The following is a 26,797-nucleotide window of genomic DNA, read 5'->3' as shown; positions in this document are numbered from 1 at the left end:
CATTGGCAAAAACTGTTGATTATTACATTTTAATTTACTCACAAGATATTTTCTGAATGATTAGTCTATTCTCTCTAAATAATATTGGTAGGGTGAAGGGACCAGTAATTGACTGGGCACCAGTAATTGACATACCAGATATAAACTGGTATTATAAGGGATATGAGCCGTTTTTAGTGGGGATTCTTTCAATTTCGTTATTGAGAAGCCTTTAGGCAGCAGTTCCAGAAAAATATTAATTATTGGAAGGTTCCTTGGTATCAGTGGAAGGTTATTTGTGTTAAAAGTTCAAAATCAAGGAAAAAACAAGCCGTTGCTAAGGAGGATTGATAAGAAAATAATTTTTCTTTTTTCTTATTTTTCGCTTATTTGTTCATATATTCGTGTGGTTATCAATGTTCTGTTATAATTAGTATTACTTGTAGATTTCATTTATGTAGTTTTTTTTTTTAATTATAAGAAGCATTGAGGATTAAAATGGGGCTGTCAATCACTGGTCCTTAAAACGGCAATTTGCCCAGTAATTGACATGTATGTCAAGTACTAGTCCTACAGCTTTTTTGTTTGAGACCAGTGATTGACTTCCTGGGAAAATGATAAGATAGGTTGATAAATTTTATTATAATTAAAAATTCAATACATTGTAAAATAAAATCATTGATAAAAATCGGCAACATAAAATAAATAGTAAAACTTCCAACAAAATATGTTTAAATTAATGAATTAACAAATGTACGCCTTATTTCAAGAGGGCATGCAGAATGATTATTCTGTACAGAACTACAATGTATGAACAACAAACTTGAATAGTCGAGATCGCCGAACAGTTTCACGAGGCCAACGTGACTGGTAAAAACGACGCCCACTTATCGGAGTTTGAAAATCTCTCATTCTCCCTCAGTTTTGGGTCCTTGCCACATGCCAAAGAAGAAAGGGAGGAAATGGCTGAACCATAGAATTCCATCAAATAAAACGGCCAGGGGAAAAATGAAGCTCCCTCAAGAGAAGTACCAGGTGCGAAATTAAACATAAGTGGAGAAGTTGGTGACTTAGTGATGTTACACATTACTTACTTTTTAATCTAGTTTTTTTTTCATTGATGTTTCAGTTATTTATTACTGTTGTAAGTGCGAATGCTTACAACCTGAGGCGGGACGCGATTAACGTGCACACAGTGTATATATAAATGAGCCCAAGAGGTAACTCAGTAATAATAAACAATCAAATACTGTTTAGATGCAGAAAATAAGAATGAATTACATTCAGGTAGTTTGGTTTCGAAGCAAATGACACTGGCAGCACAGATTGTGGAAAATATTAGCGAAGCGCTCCAAAAGAAGGGAAGCGTAGAAGAAATTTTGTTCACTAGAAAGCACCAACAACTCGAACCCAAGGACGCGTAGATGCCATCAGTAGCAACGTTATAGGCGGAATGGATAAAACAAGGATGTGACCACATAGTCTAATCGGAAGTAGAGAGTTTGGTAAAGTGAGAACCAAAAAAAAAAATTCCCAAAAAGAGGTTTAAGTAACAAAATATTTAGCGGAAACTTGAAAGGATAAGAGAGCGGAAGAGTTGAGAGAAAGAGATAAAAGCGAGCCGACAGACATTGTGTACGATCTAACAAGTATGTTAGCTAATATCTCCTTGGTACTATTGAAAGTAAGGGCTGTTATTCAAATTACCTGTCTTGGCTTGGGGACTTAATTAAAACTGTCCAGAAGGACAGTTGTGTAAGGGTTGGTCGTCAAAAACTGCATAAAATAGCGTAATGTTGAAAAATATTAGATTATTTAGGTTTGCCTATTTAAAAACTGATTGTAATTAATTATGAATAAGACCGATTTTTGTTATAAATCCAATTGAAAAAGTGATTTAGGTGATTTAAGTGATTTATTTAGATTTAAAAGTGATTTTGAATGCATATCTTATGTCGTTTCATGAATATATTTGTATGTCAATTACTGGTCCCACCCCATGTCAAACACTGGTTCCACCGAAAATTCGGTATGTCAATTACTGGGTCATTGACATACTTCCAAAAAAAATCATTTTTGGTTGACATAAAGATCGAATTTACTGCTTTTAAAATATTAATAAAATAAAATACATCCTACTGGAGCGGTACAATTTTACAACCTACACCTGGAGCCAAAATAACGGAAGTTATTCTACCTTAAACTCGAATTTTTTCTTAAACAGTCAATTACTGGTCCCTTCACCCTAGATCCGACCTAATTATACTCGTATCATCAAGACGTTTCAGACATCTGAATATTATTGGTGCCAAATGTCTCTTTCTAATGAATTTGGGGTCATAAATAACAAAGTTGGCTTAACTGTTAACTTCCTTAACTTTATAACCACTAATACAATTTCCATTCGCCTACCTGAATCTGCGCCTCTTTTTCAACCCGCAATTGTTTTTCCAGTCAAACCTTAAATTTTTAAAGAGTAGATCAAAAGAGATAATGGTTGGCAATTGTCCTTGACTCTATTTCGCAATTAAAAAAAAAAACCCAGGTGTGATGAATTCTTACTACTTTCTTTTATATTAGTTTTATGTCAGAAATAAATTTATTTCTAAGGGATCCACTGAACATACATTAATAGAGTTAACCGCTTTAAAAAGTGACTCATCTCGTCCTTATAGATGACAGTAAAGTGGAATGTGTTTTATGGCTTTTTAGTTCCACACAGAAAAGTCATGGGAGGACAATAATTGCTTTAAAAAAAAAAGAAACTTAACATTTAAAAAACAATGCTCAGTGCCATTTTAATTTTTTTTCGCCGATGCCTTAATGTGGATTACGAATTTTCTTACTTTGTAATGTAACAACATCTAGTGTGAAACATTCACAGACTCTCTTATTACTATTCTCAAGAGTGTGATTCCTACATTTTCACAAAAATACGAATTTTTGAAACAATTCATACCAATGTCCTACAGCTCAGCAAGTGCAGTATATTAATTCACAAAAACATAGAATCAAATTCTCTAAACAATCTGATGAATCGGTTTCTGTAGATGAATTGAAATACGAAACTGGTCAGAAACTTTTAAAACATAACATGCATGCTGTAATGGATACATAACGGTGTTATCTATCACTGCAGACATAATCACATCTGCCTTTAAAATAAATGCAATGAAACGTTTTCAATGCCGTTTTAATTTATATTCATGTCCATGTACTTAGGTGGCTAGTACTGGCGTAATTGGTTGGTGAAATTGGTGTAATTGGTTAGCGAATCTGAAAAACAAAATATCACGCAAAAATGATGATTATAGTAGAAAATCCTTTCAATTAAGTAACACTATCCCCTAGGAATTCCTAAATATGAACTCAGAACATTATTCCTTAGAAAGGCTTAATGATTTTTAGGAAAAAGTGAAAGAAAACTTTTTTTTAAACAAAAATTGAATTTAGATTGCTATAAGCTTTTTATTTATAGTTGGCATTACATCTCTGGAAAACAAAGACATTGGAATTGACTGTTGAGATACACATCTTCGAACAACTTCTCTTATCTCATCCGGGCTTATCGGTGGGGGTTGAATCATCTATCAACAAAATAAACCAATAAATGAATAGAAGAATACAAAATTTTTCAATGGTACTTTATTTTTAAAAATATCAAATTAGGAAACTAAAATGTATACTTGAAAACTTTACCGGTTCTTGATTTGCTTCTTCTCTAAGTGTTAAAACCATATCAATAAGAATTGCAATTGTCTCTTTGGCAATGTACACAAGAATTTCTAATAGGGGACCACAAATTTCATCTCTGTATCGCCCAATATATTTCAACCAATCCACGAATCTTTTGACTGACATTTGATTGTTTGCAAAAGATGCGCATCTTGACATATGATATTCTTCATAAGCTCTATTAAGACAAAAATGAGATTAACAAGGAATTATTCTTTTAGTAAATGAATTTAATTGGAAATATTTAATTCAAGGATTTAAAATTGATTTTTTTCTGTTATTTGAAATTCATATGTACATAGATGTCTTGGGGCTAAGTGTATAGTTATGGCAATAAACAGACTGTCAGAGGGGCATAATATACACTTAAAAAAAATCTATGTCAAAGCAAAACAAAATTGAAGTTTGTGTAATACTGAAGACTTCAGGACTTTGTGTAAGAACTGAAGACTTTGTGTAAGCTTCAGACATATTATAATGGAATCCACGAAATTCAATATCAAAAGAGAAATTATCTTTGATACATTATACAAAATATTAGGAGAACCCATTCCGTTTATTAATTTTAATTTTTTTCCGTTTATTTTCTGATTTAATAATTTCTAATAATCCTAGTGTGTTGGTGGAACTGACGAAGCAATACACTTGTTTTTAAAGTGAAAAGTTTGCAAGTATAAAAGGTGAGCGAATGAGTAGTCAGGTTAAAGTTCTCCAGGTAAGGCTGGAATATCGAGTTCACTATACCACAACTATATTTCCAGAACGTATTTTATAAATCGCTTAAGTTTACTTTTTTAGGTTAGGTACAAAGGGTTGCTAGGAATATTGATTAATTTACTATTATTAATTTTACCCCATAGTGTGAGTGTTGGTTGATTAGCTTTCGTTTGAATGATTACGTTAGATCAGAGTCGTAATTGAAGGAACCGGACTATACTATCCACTCGGTGGTCGAGGGTAATTATGACGGTATGACACCAATGTCAGAAAGAAAAAAAAGGAGTTTTGTTTTTAAAATTTCAATGAGTAAATTTTCTAGGTCAAAATTTCATTAAATATATTCGTTTCTTTAATGCTCAGAATTTGTGGAATATTATTGTATCTCGTCGTAAGTATTCTTTTGTGGATCACATAGGGGAGCCAAATGTTTAATAAATAAAAAAATATGTCATCCATTATAGGAGATTTATATTTATTAGAATTAAAAAACCACAATAACTGCCTTCACTTTGTTCATAACATTTTAAGACTCTAGTCTCTCTCTTCAGAACGAATATTTACGATGATAGAAATAAAACTTACACAAGAACTCTGCATCGACTCATACATTTTTGTACTCACCCTTATTCTCTTAATTTGTATTTTTTTACTCATACTTAAACATTGGTATTTGTTTTCCCTAAGTACGTTACTTCTAATGATGATGTATATATTATCATTGGCAATTGCTTCAAATACAAATAAATATATTCACGGTTAGGGATTCCACTCCTTGTGCGTTTTGTATTTTGCTCTGTTTTAAAAATTTGTTTTTACTATCGGCCTATTCCTGCTGATAACGTCAGAGACAGGTCCTACATTAAAAACATTTGCCGGCTTCAAGTATGTCTCTAGGCAGGGTTCTTGAGCGTGCGTACAACGGCCAACAAAGTTATTAAACATCAGCACTCTAGAAACAATCAGTGCTCTCAATTATATTCGAACTACAAAAAAATATGTACTTTAATTAACGATAAATTTTGAAAATATGGTGGGGTTAGACCAGATGGTAAAATTGCAAGCCGGAGATCCCGGGTTTAAAATCCAGACGAACTACCCTGGAAAGAGGTTTTCTTTCTGGGAGCATCATTGTCCGGTGAACAGCAGTGCAGTGAGAAGGATCCGGGCGCCAACGACCTCATGTGTTCATGCGCCTTATAAATAAATAAAAATTAACTTACGATAACTTAATTTGTAATATAATGGATGAAAAACTTACTTTGAAGAAAGGTTCATTGTAACTGAATTAGCTCTACTTAGACGCTCTTCTTTGACTTCGTCTTCTACTCCTTCAAGATCTTCCTCTTCAATTCCAATTTTTTCTAAAAACTGTAAGCAATATCCTTTTCTGCTTTTCTTCCAAGTAACCAAAGGTTTCCCCTTAACTTCTTCGTTTAAATCTAATTCCATTGATAATTCATTTTCTGGTTCTACCTGTTCTGTTTGAGAAGCTGGCAGCAATGTTGGAGGTAGGTCGGGCACTTCCTCTGATGCCATAATTTTATTTAAAGCGTTCTTGCCGTCCTTTAAACCTGTGTAAAAATTAAAGTACTTATTTTATTGGAAACCAACATTATCCAACATATTGTATAAAACTAATTCCAAAATAGTTCTATTCTCCGATCTTCTTTCAGCTCACTGTCTGATGTGAAAAGTGTTGTACTTGACTCTGTTTGGAGCACGACAATGAACGTAATAGGCTAAGGGTGCCAAAACTCCAGATTTATAAATATTTATACAGGAAAGTATTAAGCACAGTGGCCCTACGAATCCAGGTGTATGAAAATTTTTACGATTATTGTTTTTGAGTTATCATGGTACAGACTGTCTCACATAGACTATTTTCTTGGACAAGGGGAACCTTAAAACAGATATTTTCAATGAAAAATAAAAATCGAAAATAAGCACTATCGCAGATACAACCTGTAACATTAATGAAGAACGTGGGGGTTAAGAAACACTGGGATGTAGGAAAGACGCACACAGTAAGCCAGCTATGATTTTATCCTGATAAAAAAAGTACAGCTAGCCCAGACAAATAAGGATTTAACCTCGGAATGGAAGATAATATGCTATAAACTCTATAAATCTTTGTTTTGGTATTTTATAAGTAGACTCAAAAGTATCATAAAATCTCGTGTACACGTCAGCGGAAATCAGTGTTCACAGGTCACTAAAATAGATTTTTTGTAAATATCTTGTTTCCTTTGCTCTAAATGACATTTGAAGTTATTAAAAAAGTTGCGGAGCGTAAAATTCTCTACAAATTTAGTTCTATGCAATTTTTCATGCAATCAACCGTTCTTGAAATAGAACGCTGGGAGCCGCTTAGCCGTAGTCTATACTATTAACGTTAGGACTACAGTCTAATTCAGTACTTAGTACGTTTTATAAAATTACAAAAACATAATTACTAGCTGTACCGTCCACACGTTGCTGTGGCCCAGTATGGTTAAATGGAACTATTCTGGACGACGCAAAAGCTAGATGGTAATATTTAGGTGGTCAATTTGGGATCAAATTGCTGCCAGAATCAATCTAATTAGGAACGTTTTACCAGTACTCTTGGCACATCTAAGAAGAAGATTTCTCCAACCCTGTTGTTGACAGATTGTATTATTTGACCGTAAATGCCTTGTTGCTCAAGTGTTAGCTTAGAAATATTTGATTGCATATTCGTCAAAAGATTTCCCGTGTTATAATTTTGTTCACAACGCAATTCTACATTAAACGAAGCAGCAGCAAATCGCTGCGATGATGGCATTTCCGATTCATTGAGGACTTTGATCGCGATTTCTAAGCACAAATCTTCAATCATTATCAACGCTCGTTGTAGATTACAGTTGACCTCAGTTTAGAGTGAGGCTCCTAAAAAAAACAAAACAAATAAAAACCACAGACAAACTAAAAATTGATAGATGCCTAAGATGTCCTTATTATGCCGAAATGGCATCATGGAGGAATGATGTCAACTAATTCTGTAATCATGAAATTCATACCATCATCACTAATTAAAGAAATACATTGATTGTTACAATAGTTTACCCAAGTAAGAAATGAGCCTCTTGAGGGCACTAATATTATTTCGCATCAAAAATAAAACATCTTCTGGGCCCACTGCAGGAGCTCCTCTCAAATCTGCAACTTCTTTTGCTTGGTAAAGCAATGATATCATTTGTTCGAGTACTATAATTTCAATTAACTGGGCAGTTTCTAACAAAGGGTCAGGGCAGTCTCCTAAGCCAAACATCATCATTTGGATATCTGAAACAAAAATTAAAAAAAATGAAATCACTAAATTCTTGTCTTAGAATTCATGCTTTTTGGTTTATGATTGCAATTCGAATTTACTTAAAAATTTGCAAAACCTTCAGACATAAACCATAACAGTAGTATTCATTACTACTGGATAACAATTAATTTACATTCTAATTAACATTAGAGTTTCAACACTTTAGCAGAATAAATTCACTCGAAATTCTCCAAATATTCTCTTACCTTTAACAAAACTTATGTTCTTTCCTTGAGTAAGTTCATCTTTTGAGGTAACTGACGTAGAAGCCATGTAATGACTGCTAAGAGAGAATCTTGAATTATCTAAGCTTTAGGTTGTTATTGTTGCACAGTTTTTTCAAGGAAAATGAAAAGTTTAGCATCTGTATATAGATCTGGGGCCCTGGTGTGCGTGGTCTAGTTGACTTAGATAACTATATTTTCTAGAAGAGGCTTATAACCCAATAAACTAGACCACCAATATTTTCCAGGAGGCGACTGCATCAGCTAACACGGACTGTTCACTGGAAGGCCTAATTGTAACTCTTACTCTATATCTTTTGTTGTAAGAAGTTCTTTGTTGATGTGCAGTAAGGTTATGTTAAATCAACGAAGGAAGGTATTCTAATTCTATACAAAGTGGGAAAACAATTCCATCTAGCGCCCTTAGAATGAACTATCAAGGTGTAATCACACAAAGTGAAATCTCGCACAATTAATAACGAAATAACATACATAAATAAAGGGCCAGCTCAAACGATCTAAATAAATAGGTCCCCCCCCCCCAATTCTGAAGATTAACCGTTGTCTTCTTTGGCAGTCATTCTGTTTAAAACCATCTACCTTGTGCTTTGTTGGTTCAACTTCTTGATTCGCTTAAATCGCTCCTTCTAGATATTCCACTCGGAGGGAGTTGGTAACTTCAAATTCGGAGTACTGTTTTTGTACATTCCATTTCAAGCACGAATTTCGAATCACCATTAAAAAATAATTGGAAAGATAAGCAATTCTTGTCTAGTAGTTGATTTTTTGCTTCAGTGTATTAACCCCTTAATGCACAGTTTTTTTCAAAAAACCGCTATATTAAATACTTGAATAAGTAAGTGTTATAGCTTACAATCCCATGAAATGATAAATATCAATAAAACGATTGTTTTTTTTGCTTTCAAATTATTTTCAATTCTCGATTATATTCGAATGTGAAAAATTATAGCAGCATTAAGTACAACGCCGCTCGAATTGTCTCGAATGTGCACAGTTTGGCCAGTTTAGCGCGCTCGAGTTAACTCGAGCGTGCACGTTAAGGGGTTAATAACTAAGGCACGGATAGATTGTAGAAACAGGGTAGCCTAATTGAGATTTCTTTCTTCATTCTTTTGCAATCTTTCTTCTTTATTCGTTAAAATGTAAGAAGATAAGAGAATATTTTATTTTTCCATTCAATTTTCAAGTGTAATTTTTAAATTAGGCTGCCCTGTGTATTCATTCCATCTCTGGCTTAATTATTGATACACTGAAGCAGAAATCCTAATATTTCCGGTCAAACTAGACGAGAATTCCTTATTTTTCCATTCATTTTGCAATTATAACTCAAAACTCATACTACTCTGTGTATCATAGCCAGCTCCAGGTTTTAGTGGGCCCTTGGGCGACAGAGCCTCAGCGGTCCCCTTTGTGGAGGAAATCATGCAGCGGCAGTCAACCACATTAAAAATGTGCATAGTAATTATTATACAACGTTCTAAATAAATAGACTAAGCCCCCGGTCGCTATTATGAAAATTAGCCATCGTCTTCTTATGCAGCCATTCTTGACTAAAAACATGTACCTTGGGCTTAGTTGATTTAACTTCTTGATTCGCTTCAATCGCTCTTTCTGGGTGTTCCCGGGGAGGGGAAGTACCGGGGGCCCCTAGAAGCGATGAAGGGCCCCGACATTTGGCTGAGCAAGCCGGGTGCTGATACGGGCCTTGCATATATTTATATTAATATATATGTAAAACATATATTTATAATAAAACAAGAATGTTGAAGTTGTGTTGATGTATATGTATAGTAACCTGCGAAGCTAATATGTATTGTGGTACTGGGTTCGATTCCCGGTCTTAGGCCTTGGATTTTATTTAATGGTTAATAGAGAAATTTACAGTAATGTATGTTTGCTAGTCGCCTCCGTCCCCGACACCTAATTGGTAGTTGGACGTTAAGCCCCGCCTCAAAAAATAGGCGATTACTTTACTTTAGTAATTTATTTTTGCATTAATCAATAGTCCTAGTAATTCTTTGCGGTAATTTCTTGGCAAGAGGAATCGTAACCAGTTTGACCGGCTGCTAAAATTTAATTGGATTTTACGTATTTACTTTTACCTTCACTTCACCCTTCTATTTACACAAAAAATATTATTTCTCTATATTATCAGTTTTTGAAATTAACAACTCTTTTTCAGTTTCAAACTTTTTTTATTCTTCATCAGAACTTAAATTGTTGTTAATGATTACATCTATGTACTCTACTAAAGTTAATGCTCACATTATTTATTGCACGGATACTATTGCGTATAGTTTTATAGAATGAGTAGATGATATCATTAACCACAATTTTAAGTCCTGTTGAGAACTAAATACAGTTCGAAACGATGAAAAAGGATTGCTTACTTAAAAACTTACCATTTCTCAAGATGAAAATGAGTACCAGATCAGAATTGTTCTCTCGTTATTATTGCTCTTATTATTGTAAAGAACTTACCTCAGGTCACAAAGAGTGGACTCGAAAACTGTGATCTACTCGTTGTAAGTCGACGTCACGAATTAATTCCTTTCCATTTTTCATTATGACTCAATAAATCAAAGATCCTCACAATAAAATCTGGATATTACCCTTCTTATTGTCGCGGTTTATTTTTAGTTTATTTTATTATTATTTTATTTCTACCAAGGACGCCTCAGCCCATTGTATCATTATACAGGTAGTGGGTGACATGTCAGTTTTTCCTTGACCTAAAGATAATTAGCCTTTATGGAAAAAAAGATACTATCCCCTAAAGGGTTTTATCTTGGGTTTATGAGGATTAATAGTGTTCCTTATCCTTGCACTACTTATCTGCCAGGGTTGTCTGTGTGAGCCCCAAAAAAAGTCCTCAGACAATCTGGCAAGGATGCAGTCAGCTTGCCCTCATAATTGGGTACAATACTCCTCCCTGCGAACAGCTCTAATCCATTTATGTCTAGGACGTTAATTCTTTCCTAACGGATTGCTTTTTATAAATTGGCAATTCGTCTTATATTTTCATTAGTTCCACTAATGGCAAAGCGTAGTCATTATTGAAGACTTCTTTTACGCAACGCGATTTCATTTCCTCAAGGTATTTCTGCAGCAGCCTGTTTAAATCATCAAATGCAAATTCCATGGATTTCGCTGTCTGGTAGGCATATTGACCATCATTCCGAGGAGATCATCAAGAATTGTGCCTCTTCTACTCAATCTTTCTTTGATAGAAAGATAAAGAAAATGACATTGGCGTCTTAGCATGTGAAGAAGGGTGGTGTGAAGTTTTTCAACACCGCCCTTTGAGCTCCATATCTGCTTCTGTAGAACACCAGGATAGCTCCAGGACAGAGGCCTTTATAGCTGGTTTCTTCGCATTTGCCGGTGAACATCTACAACATCCACTTCAAAATTAAATGAGCCATGACAATTTTTTGGGACATAAAATTTGTGCATTCAATTTAAAACAGTACGCAGATATGCAATAAGGAGGCCAGGACTCAGCAATGAGTTGTAGCGCCGCTGAAGAAGAAGAAGAAGAAGATATGCAATCATTTGTATTTGTAAGGAATAAAAGAATAATCAATCTTAAGCTAAAATTGTGACACTGTTTGCATTTAATATTATAAAATGTTAAACAAATTTATATACTAAATAGGCAATACAATTTTTCATTAGCAAATTTTAAGCGAAATATAAAATACTTCATCAATATTAAGTAAAATAGAATTTTAAATTAACACTGTACTTGTTTTACTTTCACTCAAGAAATTGTACAGTAATAGTATCACAAATTTTTGCATTAATGTACACAAATTACATATTAAATGATATAAAATATCTTTAGATATTAAGAGATCATTTCTTTTTAACGCTGCAAAGGGCATGTGGAAGTTTACGACGTTCAAACGATCCTATAGCTTTGTCAAGAAAAGACATGGAGCGCCAAACTTTGATTTCATAATCATCAGACGTTGATACTAGCATGCCTTGATCCACCGGATTGAATGCTACCGAATTTACAACATTATTATGTGGCAATTTCCATAAACAAATGCCGTAATATCTGTCCCAAATATAGCCATGTTTGTCTTCTGCACCACTGAAACATGAAAAAAGTAATTTTGCGAAATACTGCTAAAAAAGGATTATACAAAGCTACATTCATAGTTGACAAATAGGGGATTCTTCATTTAAAAAACATCCAAATTAAAACGAAGTTCTGAAATACAACCTAAACAGTATTTTGGACAGAAACTTAAACATTCATAGAGAAATAGATAAACATATCCCCTACAGAAATATAAAGTTACAGTAAATAATTAAAAAAGAATATGTTTGTGATTCCCGTCAGTTTATTCTTATGAGAATGACATTCATAAAATAAACCATTTGCGCTACAAAAAATATTGATAAAAAAGAAATGTTTTCTGGGCAACTCATTCAAATGTTTTGCACTCAGTTTCTCTGTACAGCAGAGAACATTGGCCAGAAGTATATAAAAAAATTCGGATATGTATTTTAAACATTATCATCTGACTTTTTTTGAGCATAGAGATTAAAATTCCATTTTTACAAAATGAATTATTCTAATTTTTACTTCCTATTTCTCTTCCAGATGATGGAATTACGGTCATCCTGAGTTTTGATTTTGAGTTAACACCGGTAAATATCGTTGTGAGGGTACCTTAGGAATAAAAAGTGGTTTTAACAAATTGGTTTGCTATGGCCGATTTTTACAGTAAACACACACACACACAAAAATACATGAGTCATTCCCCCCACGACATTTCGACAAGCTATTAGTTTTTTCAGGGGACTAGAAATAGGTATAAAATACTGTTAAAAAACAAAACATAAAATTAACGTTTACATCGGTGTCTTCAAAGAATATATTGAATGGTCCGAAGTAGTAGAGTATGTACCAGTCTCAAGTTTTCTGTGTACCCAAACAGACACTTTCATATCAATAAAAAAAATAGCATGGTACTCAAAACATAGCTCCAAACATGGGTACATCGTTTTATTCAAAGTTGTTTTATCAAGTATTGAGATTTACAACATGGTGAACTGCTAAATAATAGGATGAATTTTAAATCGGCATTGAAAATTAATATAATAGAATAATTTATATAAATAAATAATCAATATATGTGGCTAACCTTGCTACATATTCTTCAGACACATCGAGAAATATAAAGAAACATAAGTGGTTCGGCGTGTACGATTTATGTGATCTGAGTTGTTTTCCAACTTCACAGAAATTTACTAAATCGATAACATGTATATCAATCTCCTGTGCTATTGGTGGTGGTTCTAATGGGTTTGTAATAACATAGTTTTCTGGCCAATGTCTACTATTAACGTAAAGATACCTGAAAAATCATAATGATGGTGCATTAAAATTAAGTCTTAAATTATGGTTAGTAGGCGAAAACTCCTCTTTGTTTCAAGTCTTAAACGTCACTTCAGTCTAACAAAAGACTTTCCTTATTATTAGTGCCCTAGTGATTGATTGATTGATTAGTATCATTAAGCTTCATTGGTTGTGAAACTATTCTATATCTTTTCTTTTTTTAACTAATTTAAACAACAACGAACTTTCGTCCACTATTCCACAAGCTAAGAATTCATATTATCCTCACAAATAAAAAAACTACATTACTTCCTATAATCTTTTAATTGTTAGAAAAGGAAGCAACAAAAAATTTTTTGTCTGAATTCCATCTCATTTAGACTTATCTCAGAACAAAATATGTTCATTTGTATGAGTATATCCGACCATTTGGTCCGTAACCTTATGACATTTTGTTTATTACTACTTTTTTGTAGAATGCATTTTTTATTTTTGTTATAAAGACATACCTATGATCAGGTGAGAGGCCCATACCGATGATGTGTCCATGTAAATCTAAAAGATGGTCAACCTCATCAAACTTATCCGAAGTAGAATTATAATTTTCCCAATTTTCTGATAATGGAATCGATCCAATTAATTGTCGCTTTCTGTGTTTAGCGATTCTTTCTTTCAAACTAAGTCCAGGCTGCAATATCTTAGGAAATTTAACACCTTTAATTTTTTTGAAACCTATATACAAATATGAAAGCAAATAATTAATTTGGAATTAAAATAAAATATATTTTATAAGAAATCAATTAATTATTGACTTATACCGCCGCACATTTCTACAACTGTACAACATTTTATATTGTAAAAACAATGAAAACATAGTTTTTTATAAGTAAAAAAAACTTGTACGCAAGTTCCTCAATAGATAAATTCATTTGAATGGTGTTATGAATGTATAATATAAAACAACCAAACAAATTGCACAATACTTTCAAACTAGTTTATTTTTGGAATTTTTGATAGAGGTCTTAAAATATTAAAAGAATTACATTAGACAGTACTAACACTGTCTTTGTTATGATTCTTTATAATTTATTGAAATAATGTTAATACAGAAGCTTTTTGCGAAACTTTCCATAAAATTCTATCGCTTTCCGTTGCTACCTTTCAACAAAACTTATTCGATGATCAAGAATGAATGAATGAATATTTTTTAATGAAATTATAACCATACAATGTAGAAATATTTATTAAGATTTTGTTGATCTAGTCAACAATAAACAAACATAAATGATGGAGATCACCACGCTTAGAGGAGCCTCGAAACCAAGAGGTTAGCCGGGTTTAGTTTTGAGTTTATTCAATGAAGTTTATTGAAAAGTATGTTACCTATTCTAAAAGCTCGCTTGAAGTTAACAGCCATTATTTTTCTTTACAAAAGGTTGAGGACTGCCTTGTGTACTTTCCGGGCATTCTAACTACTCTTGGTTAACACAAGTTGTAAGGAAAATTTTAAAATACATCATCCATTTATATCCAAAAACTCAAAATCAAATTTTCTAGATTTTTTTTTTTAGTTAGTAATGAAAAGCATGAAAAATAATGAGAAAATCTCGATACGATACAACGGATAAAATCTAGAATATTATCTAACGCTACAAACCTAACCATATTTTCAATTTTTAATTTTTATTTTTTATTTTTCATCGTTCTGTCAGTTCTTTCAAACGTATTGGTGGTTTTTTATTTCTATCAACGTTTCTGACATACATCTTTCTCTTTCCCACTGATAAATACTAGAGGAAGCACAGTACGAAAGAGGATATAATAAAAATGTAAACGCCCTTCAATTAATATAGTTCTTAAAGAAGCAAATAAGGGATTTTGATACTAGGTAAACTATTAGTCATTGCCAAAGTAATACGGTACATTCTCTAAATAGTGAACATCAGATTTTTTTTTGTAATTGCTTTGATTTTTTTTTAAATAAAAAAAACTATAAAAAATTAAAACAAGTTACCAATTTGATGCGGTGTATAAGTTTTTGATCCAGTTGTAAAAATTAGTAATTTTTCTGGTTGACCAGAGAGATCATCATCTAAAAAAAAATTATGATTTTTGAACTATAAAATAAAAAATTTTCAGCTATAATATAATAATATATTTAAATAAATCTTTTCGATAAGAAGCAACGCCAATTACTATAATAATACCTTCGTTATCGCTTTCACCATTCGACTGACAATCATCATCAGCAACTCTAACGAAATAACAAGCCGCAGTTAATTTTTTAGAGTAAACAAAAGAAAAAATTTTTTTTTAAAGAATAGAATTGAGTAAAAACCTGTCTTTGTATCGCTGTCTTTCTGTTAAGTGATTGCCTGTATTAGTATGATTTCGAACATTCTTATTGCTTTCATCTACACAATCAGCTACCATTACCGTTCTTACAGAACTAGCATTTGTATTATAAAATCGAAATAACTGATTTAATATAGGAGTGTGCTCAGATGAGGATTCCTAAAAAAGAGAAAAAAAGTTTTTGACTTAAGTATTTATTAGCACTTCACAAAAGTATTCATCCAATACCCTAACAGTGTAGGCACCTTCAGGGAGCCTGATCTTAACGCTCTTGACTTTGGTTCGATTTTCGATAGAATCCCGTATTCATTAAACTATAAAATGGAGATTGTACAGGTAGAAAATGTAGTAATCCAAAAAATAAAAATTAAATAATGTAATGGTAATGATCGCTTAACCCAGCATTACTACTCAGATGTATACATCGAAAGGCTCTACGATTCTGCGTAGACATAGCTGAGCCAAGAATATCAGGGCTAGTCATGTTTTGAAATTTTCACGACATTCAGATCAATGAAGAAAAAAGTGACGGCGTAGGAAATGATAGATTACCGCAATCGACATTTTCAAAATATCCAAAAGAAAAAAATTGTGCTCTTGACGGTTTAGCTCCTCCTATGTTCAACTTTGACGCCACAAATGATGATTTGCACAATTATTTTTTCAAGGTATAATAAAATATTGAGCACATGACATAATTAAATTATGTAAACACAATCAAATCAAACCGTATCCTGCATTCCATAATGCAACATAATTGATAGAAGTCAAAACTAATCAATCAAGAAATGACGTTGATGCGAACGTGTTAGTAAATGATACGCATGCGAAATCGATAGGCACAGGTCTCACCAATTTTCAGATCACATCAAAAATTGTACTCAAATTCAATATTTAATACTAATTAGTTTTTTATAATAACACAAAGATTGTAGAACCTTTTAAAAATGTTACTTAGGAAACAAAACTTCCCCAGGAGGTTATAAAATAACTTTTACTATAAAATGTTCCACTCCTTTCATTTGCGAAAAATGTTTCACTTGTTTGGTATTAAAGCGAAACGTCATTATCTCTTAAAGAGTCCTTTCCATAAATTTATGGACTCAGAATTAGTATTATCTTTCCGTGCCAAGTCTCTTATGTACATCTCTTTAATAGGTTTATTTCCAACACCTTAAGAAGTGGACTAGCTAGGTTATATTTTTTCCAAGAATCTTGATATTGCTTCTGGTAACCCAACCTAACAATACAAACAACACTAATACATAAACTGACATCCCAACTCCAATACTTAGGAGCATGCAGAAGTTTTTGTAAGTGCAATAAATCTGGTTTAGTGAACCCAAGGGTAAACTCTAGTTCGTGATCTATTAACCACAAATTCTCACATTTACAATGGTATTTTTGATTTTCAACTCAAACATTCATTGATTTAACCCAATCGAAGGGAACGATGGATTTGGATTGATGGAAGATGGATGCAGATTTAGGTCGCGATGGATTTGGGTTTTTAGTTCTTCTCTGTACAATCTAATCAATTCCCATTGGATCCATGATTGGCTTATGGCCCTCTGGGCCAAGTATGCTTATTATTATTATTTTTTTAATACATTATTTTCTTAAACTTTTGATATCGAGATTTCTATTTTCGATTTTAAAAGATTTTGAATGGGAGCAGAATTAGCAATTACGTTTGTAAATGTTGACAAAAAATTATATGCATAGTAATATAATAATAACCTGAGAGGCTTTATTGATCCACAATCCTGTTGTGCTCACTAAATGAGCCAACCAGTAAAGATCTCCAGATAACAAATGCCTATCACTGTACCATGTACCAAATATATCATAAGGCTTATTACCAACTCTGCATTGCAACTGGAATCCACCTATCACCACAAAGGTGAATAAAAACTTTTAATTACTTAAAGTTGATAAGACAAATAAAAATCTAAACATTTCATTTTAAACTAAAGAATGCGTACCTTGCAATGAGAAAACTGCTATTTCTCCTGAAGTGCTACTTTGCGATCCAAAGTGAACGCCAGATACAAGTATTAGTGTGTCTGACTTATTAAACTGAGAGAATTGTGTACATTTCCAACTAAATTCCTTCATATCATAACTATATTTAATTTTTACTGGATAATCTGAATCCCATACCTTCACAAAACACATAAATAAATAAAATAATAATAATAAAAATAAAAAAACAAACCAATATTAATCTTGCAGAGGATTTAACAAATCCTTGAAAGAATTTTGTGATGCTATGTTCTTCTAAGGCTTTTGTTGCAAAAGGGATAACTAACAACGCTCTAAAATAAACCAAAGGTATATCAGTGGTATTTTGAGGTCATATATAAAAAATAAATGAAAAACACTGTAGTTCGCCTTCTAACCCCCAACAATGTTATTTAAGCTCCATTCTTACACTTGCTTACATCACTTAAGAACAAAAATGTCACTGATATTGAAACAAATATCTACATCATACCATAATGAATCCATCTTTTGACGAAGTTGCAAACATTGTACCATCATGGGAAAAACTAACATGGAGCACCTCATGTCTATGACCATGCAGCACTTCCGAGCAAACCCGAGGAGTATGATAGCATAATCTTTTATACTCTTCGAACCAAGAATATTTTCCTACAAACAAATTAATTTTTTTAATATTTAATAAATTGTTCTATAACTAATTGTTTTAAACAAATACCTGGGGCAATAGGAAGACCAGGAGTGATACAGAAATTTCGAAAGAACAGGTGTTTCCATAAGATATCGTCTAAAGAGATCATATTCCATCTTTTGCATGTTAATCCTGCGTTTAATACTTCTTTTGCTGATAGAAAATTGAAAATATGTAACAAAACTGAATCTGGAATAACTGTCCAAGGGCTCAAATATTCTTCAGGATCACGATCACAATTCATCTAAAAAGACAAAACAAAAAACAGAATTTATAGATAAAAATTCTAATAGTGTCTCTAGTACTGATGAAAGTAGTAAGTGAATTAAAAGAAAATTTCATAATTTCGAAATTTAACAGTGTTACAAAAAATTGTTAATTTAAATTTGAGCAAACTTAATTTTGCCTTCAATCAATGTCTTTACCTTTTATTATTAATATTTTATCTTATATTATCATATTTTAAACATCTCAAACAGCACTAATTACATAACTTATCTCCAGTAAGTTGCCCATAACATGTAAATTTGGGTAACCAAAACAAACTCTCCTCTCTGTTCCATCTAATTAAAAGGTGAAACCTCCAGCACTTCAAAACTAATAAGTACCGAGTTAGGTACAACAGCTGCTGCTCAGCTGTAATCAGTAATCATAAACATAATCACCAATCCAGCGAGAAGCAACGGTGGAATCGGTATTTTCTTATTTTTGATGTTAAAATAGTGAAGAATTATTAATAAATTTATCGAAACTAAATAGATTAAAATCTGCTAAGCAAAGATCTTATTTCTTCCAAATCTGACAGCGTTAGGATTCACCTCTTGTTAGGAAGTAGTATGATGTTTGTGGATTAAACTGAATATATGAGGTCTGCGTGCTTTATAATTACAATTGTAACAGCAGTAAATATATAAGCTGAAAAACATTATCGTATGAATTAAAGAATTACATTGATGGATGTCATGGAAGGAAATTTGGAATGTTATTTGGAAGATGATGAAGTTCAAGAAGTTTTACAGTCAGGTACTGATTTGAGGCAGTATTCTAAACAGATTGAAAAACAATTGAAAGAAGTGGAAAATAAATCTATTCAAGATTACATCAAGGAGAGTCAGAATATTGTTAGTTTGCACAACCAAATTGCTGCTTGTGATAATATTCTAGAGGTAAAGATTATCAATTATGTGGTTTTTCCTTCTTCATTAAATTACTTTAGAGCCTAATAACATTGTAAAATTATAAAATAAAGTGAATCAGTCAGTTCTACATTTCCGACTTTTATTTAACAAGTTTTTATTTCAGCGCATGGAGTCAATGCTTTTAAGTTTTCAATCGGATTTAGGAAGTATAAGCAGTGAAATAGTTTATCTTCAACGGAAGTCTATAATAATGAGTCAACAACTGCATAATCGTCAAGCTGTTAGGGGTCAGCTTAGCCAGTTTATTGATGATATGGTCGTTTCTGAATCATTAATCAAGTATGATTAAATTATATATTTGTTTAATTTATGTAAGTTACTTTTGAGTAAGAAGACATAACTATTAATTTTGTTTTAATTCAGCGGAATATTGGACACTCCAGTAACAGATAAGGAATTTCTTAACCAACTATCTGTTTTGAATCACAAAATTGGTTTTGTTAAAGAACAAAGTTTCAAAGAAGTGAAATGTTGTCAAGATGTAAGAGATATTTTGGAAAAATTAAAAGTGAAAGCAGTTTCAAAAATTCGTTCATACTTATTGGAGCAGATTTCAAAATTTAGGAAGCCAATGGCCAACTATCAGGTGCCCCAGAATGCGATGCTAAAGTACAAGTAATATTAATTTTCATTTTTACCTTTCATTTTGTGGTTGTTTGATTTCGTGCATGAATGGACGGCTCTCGTTACGGAAGAGATGCTGGGCTAATGCCCATTCTTCCCCGTCTAGGACAAGAAATATTTACGTTCCCAAAGACAAGAAGTAAGAATAATGTTCTAACGTAAGCCTTCTTCCACAAAGTAGTGCGTAGTGTCATGTGACTTGCTTCAGTCATCCCAAATTGATGACCGGGTTACACCGCAATTAAATAGATGATGCACCATAGTTGATGTCTCAGCATACTGAGGATCTACTCAGCAAGTGGAGTAGCTAGAGGAGGCAGAACGCATTAGCATTCAAAATTAAAGGATTGAGAATTCATTGTATCCAACGAAGCTCTCTCTCCCTCCTCCACCACATCAGCACATTCTTGCATCTTGAAATTTCGAAGGGCCAGTTGGAACTTCAGTTTTGTTATGGAATGTTGCAAAGGTTCTTGTTAAGGAAAATGACAAACAAAATGCACGAAAGAAAGATCATTAATTAAAACTTTTTTTTTATATTTGATCACTTAGATCATAGTCTGTTTTAAGCTACATATATGCTTCTTTTGCCTCCAAAACTGCTCTTATTTGACTTTGCGTGCTATTAAAAAGTGTTGTACACTATTCTGATTCATCCCAGTTTCTTTGAAGTTTGCAGTTTCATCCCATTTTCTTTGAAGTCAGAGTGGCAGCTCTAATGTAAATGTTAGCGATTTAATCATCAATAACCTGAAATAAAAAGAAAAAAAAACTAGCAACATTGCTAAATAAAGTTAAGTCTGTATCAAAGAAGTTTTGTGCCCAAGAAAATATGTAAACACAATCGAATTTGTGAGTCATTGTAATTTAGTTTTAATTTTAACTCCTATCAAATTTCTTGTAGCTTAATAAAGTTGACGAAGAAAATTATTTCATTTTATCAGAGAAATTGGAATGTGAGGAAGGGTTATCTATGGGCTTTTTGTTGTAGATTGTTTTTTGAATTTGCGTCAACAAACGAACGTGCGGTCGCTCAGGAGATATGTGGAGAATACGTGGATACTATGAGTAAAATTTATTATTCTTATTTTAAATCGTATTCATCATTACTAAATAAATTAATGGTATGTTCTTATGATGTATATTGTATAAATCTATTGTTCTGAAAAAGTAGAATACAAAATTCTTCTTTTAGTATGAAAATGCCGCCACAAAAGATGATCTGATGGGTGTTGAGGAAACAGGTTCAAGAGGTTTGTTTAATAAAGGGTCTTTAAAACAAAAGAATACCGTATTTACTATAGGAAATAGAGCAGATGTACTCACTACGCTTTTCGAAGCACCTATTATAATCCCTCATTCTGCGCAGAAAACTGAAAACAGAGTATGTATAAATTATTAATTTTCGAATAATTGTTTAAATTAAGAGCCTTTTGTTACATCTACACATTTTGATTTACAGTATCCATATGAAGCATTATTTCGCAGTGAACAGTATGCTTTAGTTGATAACGCTTGCAGAGAATACTTATTTATCTGTGAATTCTTCATGGTCAAAGGAAGCGCAGCAATGGATTTATTCTCTGCAATAATGGGAAAAAATTTATATTTACTTGTAGTAAGTGATTACAATAATTCATTTTATTATGAAAAATTCGTTTTAGAAAAGTTCAACTAAGTTTCATCGAGGGCTAAATGATTTCACTTGGCAATTTGGATTTCCATCAACCAATTACTGGAAAATTGACAGTTGTGAACATTACTATCTGATAAAAATACGAATTGATCTGCTATCAACCCTACAACAAATATGTTTTCATCTGTTCTTTTTTTTTTATTTGCAATCAAAAAATTTGATACTATTTCTATTAATAATTTAGCTATGCTTTCATATTTTTTTAGTTTAACTTTTTCTAGTTAATTTAGGCCAGCTCCTTCTTGGAATTTATAATAAACTTCCATTATGTTCTTTTAGAAAAATTTAGAAGCTTACGTGCACACATCATACGACACAATTTCATTGTTCCTGTGTATCCAGTTAGTGTTGAGATATCAAATGTTGTGCCATAAAAGAGCTGTACCTGCTCTTGATAATTACTGGGACACTCTTCAAGATGTATTAGGACCTAGGTAAATGTTATAAAATATTAAGTAGCTTGTTTATTTTGAGCACATATGTTTCCCACTGTGAGTTTCAACTCATTAATTTTAATTCTTTGAGGTGCTTATAGCCATTTGTGAAAATATGTACGGCATTTGACATTAAAAATTGTACTGAGCCACAAAATACTTACACAAAGAGTACCTAGAATTTAGGCTTCTGTTAGTTTGGAATTGATTATTTGGTTTCAACCTTGCATTGCCTGTTTGAGATTACTAAAATGCTAAACATTTTAATGAAATACAGCTGTTAGGTGTTGTAGTTGCTAGTCTAGCAATTGCAGTGCGACACGGAAATATAAGTGAGGTAGAAGTCTCTACACCAAATCTCCTTCTGATGATGGTTTAAAGACTTTTTACCGCTCTGGGATATAATAAACGTGCGTGCTGCGACGGATAAATTCATCGATAAAAAAATTTTGATTAAATTTTTTATTAAAATTTAGCCATTTTCATAATGTAATAACCACATGAGTACTATTACTTCAGTTAATCGTTATTGTTATTGCAATTCTATCATAACTTTATTTAAGCTGGAAATATGGTAGGGTAAAGTTATTAGCTTTCCTCTTAAACGCTGTTTCAAATTACGGTTCTATCATCTGCAAGATATTTATGAGTAGAATAGAACAGTGTTTTAGTAAAAATAACACATAAAAAATATTACAAAAAAAAAAAATGGTGCAACACTTTTAGAACAATGAGCAATCTGTCCGTTTGTCAAGTTTGTCATTAAATATAAACCTAAAGTGCTCTCCTTATTTATTTATTATTTTTTTGAACAAGAAATAAAGTAGATTATCTATGTTAAAGCGAATGAAAAAGAAAATTAATTTACAAAATTAAAAATTAAATTGTTTATTAAGGCCTTGTTTAGTTATAAAGCTTGGTGTTACCCCATTTCTAACCCATACGGCAGACTGTGTGCCTCCATATAACCTCTCCAAAATTCTAATAAATTTAGCGGAAATGCCTAAGCACAATAATTTGTGAAAAAGCGATTCTCTTATCAAATGTATTTTTATAGTTGATAAGAAAACAATAAACTTTCTGACTCTTAACAGGCAAAAATTTTTTTTATAATATTAAATAAAATGAATATATTGTCATTCGTAGAGTAGAATTTACGAAAGCCAGCCTGATACTCACTTAGAGTGTCGTTTTTAGCGCACCAGTTTTCTAATCTCTTGAGTAACAACCCAAACAATTTAGAAATGGCATCTGCGAATGATATACCTCTATAATTTTGTGCATCAATATTTCCTTTTTTTAAACAAGGGAAAATTAATCGACCTTGAAAAGGACGGCGCCACATTCCCTGACTCGTACATATGATTGAAAATATTAATAACGTATTTAAAAATACTTGTGGATCGTTTTTATAAAATTCAATAGGTATTCTATTCAAAGCCCGGGACTTTGTTAATACCTGTCTCTTTAAGAACGTTATCCAATTCCAAATTAGTAAAAATTGGAATCTAGATATTTGTCTCTAAACATGGGGGCAGCGTACGAAACTACATAACAGTGATATTTGTGGGTATGAAATCTCTAACCACAGTTCAATATCAAAGAATATTTCTATAGAAGTGTGACAAAAATAGCAGATTTTTCGAATGGAAAATTATGTGTAAATTTAGATAAGAGAAAGAAAAACCATATTTGTCACCACAAATGTGTAAAATGATTTTGATATTATTTTCATTGTGGGGCCATTTTAATTTAGCAAACATGGTTGGATTCCTATTCTCGATTAATTCAATGCTTTTTACTTTAGTCTTACATAATATTTATCGAGGAAATTATTTTAAGAAGCATGTCTGATTCATTTAGGTTTTCATTTGTATTCCGGCTGAACATACAAAGTGTAAAAGATTGTGATGCAACGAAATTTGGAAAAGAAATGAAACCACATTACGTAAGTTAATTTATTAATTATGTGTTTTTTCTATTCATTTCATCTAAGAATATAGTATTTATTAAAATATCTTATATTAATATGTTACTTTTAGCTTTCCTTCAACGGTTTTTGTATTAATTTTAAAATTTAAAAATATGTGGACTGGCTTCGGAAGCTCCGTTGCGTTTTCTACTTTCTGTTGGATAAAAGCAACTAAAATAGACTTTTTCTCACTTCATTTATATTCTTTATAAATAAGCTTATATCTGATTGAACTTGTAACTGCCGTTGCCAAATGGATCAAAGTATTTAAATTATTTTTCAACAATAAATATCAATGCAATAATTTTACACTCTGTGTAATAATGTTTAATTACATAACATTGCATAATTTTATTAACCAACTTAGGATGGGGTTAGCTGTGTGTTGATTAGCGAATACTAGATTCCCCCTTGATTTTCTCTTCCTAGGAGCTTCTTACAGCTCACTGTCTCATGATGGGCAGTTTTGCTTGTGACGAGAGAACATTGTTCGGAGGCGAAAAAAGTTCCGGGAGCCAATAACCTCAGATGATGACGCGCATTAAATCCAAAAAAAAGTTGACCAACTTATTTTCTATTTATTGGTTCCTCTTTAAATTTGGTTTTCGGAGTGACAAGAAAGTATTTAGAAGAATTCTTAAGGTCTAATTTTCAAATGTGTATAATCAATTTTTTCGCCATTGTTGCTTTAGATAGCACGAAGATATGCTGAATTTAGTGGAGCTATAGTAAGCATAAGTGAAAGCTTTCCAAATGAGCTTGTGAGCAGATTACTAGCTCAGCTATTGGAAGAAGTACAATTGTTTATGCTTAGAATGGCAGCAATTTTTCCTCTTAGATCTCATCAATTAGTCTTTCTAATTAACAATTACGATATGATTTTAGGAATTTTAATGGTATGTTAACATTTTAAAGTTTTATTGCCTTAATAATATAAAATGAGATGTTAGGTCCACTTAATTTTGTAAAATATTATAGGAAAGGACAAGAGAGAACTGTAAGGAAGTTGAAAGTATAAGAGAACTATTAACCTCTTGCAGCAGTGAATACGTTGAGGAAGTGTTGTCTCCCCATTTTGGTGGCATTATACAGTTTGTTAAAGAATTCGAACCTTATTTGGACAAATCTGATCATTTAAAGAAAGTTGAAAGTTGGTATTCAAGACTTTCCTTTTGTATTTCGTTACTTTATTCTTTACATTAATTACAATAATTGATATGTGTTTTTAGGCAAAGCATTATCTTTGGTACAGTCGTTCTCAAACACCTGGAAGCAATCATTAGATTTGTTAAACAAGGAGATCCTTTCCTCATTTCCCAGTCTTCTCACAGGCTCTTCTTTATTACAACTTGCTCTAGCACATTTTTTACAATATTATGAAAGATTTCATAAATTATTAACACCTACAGTGCGGGCACAATTTGTTAATATTCATCATATTAAAGTTGAAATAAAAAAATATAAAACTAACTTTTCATAGATTGATTTTGCTACTTTTTATCGCTAAGTTTGATTATTTCTATTCGTTGTAATTATTTTGTAACAAATGTACATACTAAGGTACTTAATGAATATTTTAATGTATTAATGTGATTCATGGAATAATTATAGAGGATAATTATGTATATATGTAATCTAATAAAATGGGAATCTGTGTAGGATATCTTTATGCCTTTTTCTACTCTTCCTCATTAATTTAATCATTTCCTAAACTTTAGGTATTTGAATAATACCTAGGTATTGTTCAATTAATTATTTTCAGACAATTTCTATTTAATAGAAATAACATTTCTTCTGAGTGATAGTATACTAACACGTAATTAACAAGTTTTTGTATTGACTGTTTTGTCTTCTTCTTCTTACAAATATCTATGAACTTTCCTAATCAGTCATTCAACTCGTTAATCAAATGTTATAAATTTATCATCTTCATCACATGCTTTTGGCGCAGCAGACGGTTTGATGAGACTTTAATCCATATGAACCGCCCTAAAATTCTGAAACCATTCCAGTAAAACCATAAATCCTTTTTTTAATGAAATGTTATAGATTATTGGATAGTAAACCTCATTACTGATAATAATATTTGTTTACCACCCATCAGTTTCGCAATGACTTAACTAGCCCAACTACAAACTTTTCGTTTTTTGGGAGTGCTTGTACAACAAAGAAAATTCTATTTTGAGGCTACACCATAATGGCTCCTCTTTCGCCAACGTATCAGCCTCCTTATTTCGAAACCAACTTTATAGGTTTGGCACTCCTGCAGCACAATAACATTTCTAATGAAACTATCCTTTTTCAATCTGCTCCAGTATAGGAGCTTGAGAATCAGCAATATAATGGAACAAATTTAGCTATCATCCAGCTTGTCATGAACCAACGTTAAGTCTAAATTTACTTTTGAAATTAATCATTCCGCAGATAATAGTAATCTACAAGGAAAAAATAATTCT

The 26,797-nt window shown here is 32.1% G+C and overlaps 3 protein-coding genes across 3 annotated transcripts; 1 reads left to right on the top strand and 2 right to left on the bottom strand.

Moving 5' to 3' along the window:
* Positions 1-3,422: 3,422 nt before the first annotated feature.
* LOC141456376 (transcription initiation protein SPT3 homolog) lies at positions 3,423-8,596 on the bottom strand. The gene is made up of 5 exons (XM_074132304.1): positions 7,972-8,596; positions 7,519-7,737; positions 5,693-6,005; positions 3,679-3,892; positions 3,423-3,566 (listed from the first exon to the last, which is right to left on the bottom strand). Exons 1-5 carry the CDS (start codon positions 8,036-8,038, stop codon positions 3,429-3,431), a joined length of 951 nt encoding a protein of 316 aa, XP_073988405.1. The 5' UTR covers positions 8,039-8,596; the 3' UTR covers positions 3,423-3,428.
* Positions 8,597-11,739: 3,143 nt separating this feature from the next.
* Fbw5 (F-box and WD repeat domain containing 5) lies at positions 11,740-18,982 on the bottom strand. Its single transcript, XM_074132303.1, has 11 exons — positions 18,842-18,982; positions 18,444-18,660; positions 18,219-18,376; positions 17,707-17,884; positions 17,462-17,610; positions 15,705-15,880; positions 15,574-15,620; positions 15,381-15,458; positions 13,876-14,098; positions 13,173-13,385; positions 11,740-12,112 (listed from the first exon to the last, which is right to left on the bottom strand). Exons 2-11 carry the CDS (start codon positions 18,658-18,660, stop codon positions 11,869-11,871), a joined length of 1,683 nt encoding a protein of 560 aa, XP_073988404.1. The 5' UTR covers positions 18,842-18,982; the 3' UTR covers positions 11,740-11,868.
* Positions 18,983-19,226: 244 nt separating this feature from the next.
* On the top strand, positions 19,227-26,002 carry Vps52 (vacuolar protein sorting 52). The gene is made up of 11 exons (XM_074132302.1): positions 19,227-19,582; positions 19,719-19,894; positions 19,979-20,230; positions 21,231-21,363; positions 21,435-21,623; positions 21,702-21,857; positions 22,215-22,369; positions 24,233-24,317; positions 25,034-25,237; positions 25,320-25,491; positions 25,571-26,002. Exons 1-11 carry the CDS (start codon positions 19,370-19,372, stop codon positions 25,819-25,821), a joined length of 1,986 nt encoding a protein of 661 aa, XP_073988403.1. The 5' UTR covers positions 19,227-19,369; the 3' UTR covers positions 25,822-26,002.
* The last annotated feature ends 795 nt before the right edge of the window (positions 26,003-26,797 follow it).

Source organism: Rhodnius prolixus, unplaced genomic scaffold (assembly GCF_049639745.1).
Source record: "Rhodnius prolixus isolate KJV_2025 unplaced genomic scaffold, Rpr scaffold_4, whole genome shotgun sequence".
NCBI lineage: Eukaryota > Metazoa > Arthropoda > Insecta > Hemiptera > Reduviidae > Rhodnius > Rhodnius prolixus.
Note: the sequence above shows the minus strand (reverse complement) of the source record. Positions and strands in the feature narration are given on the sequence as shown.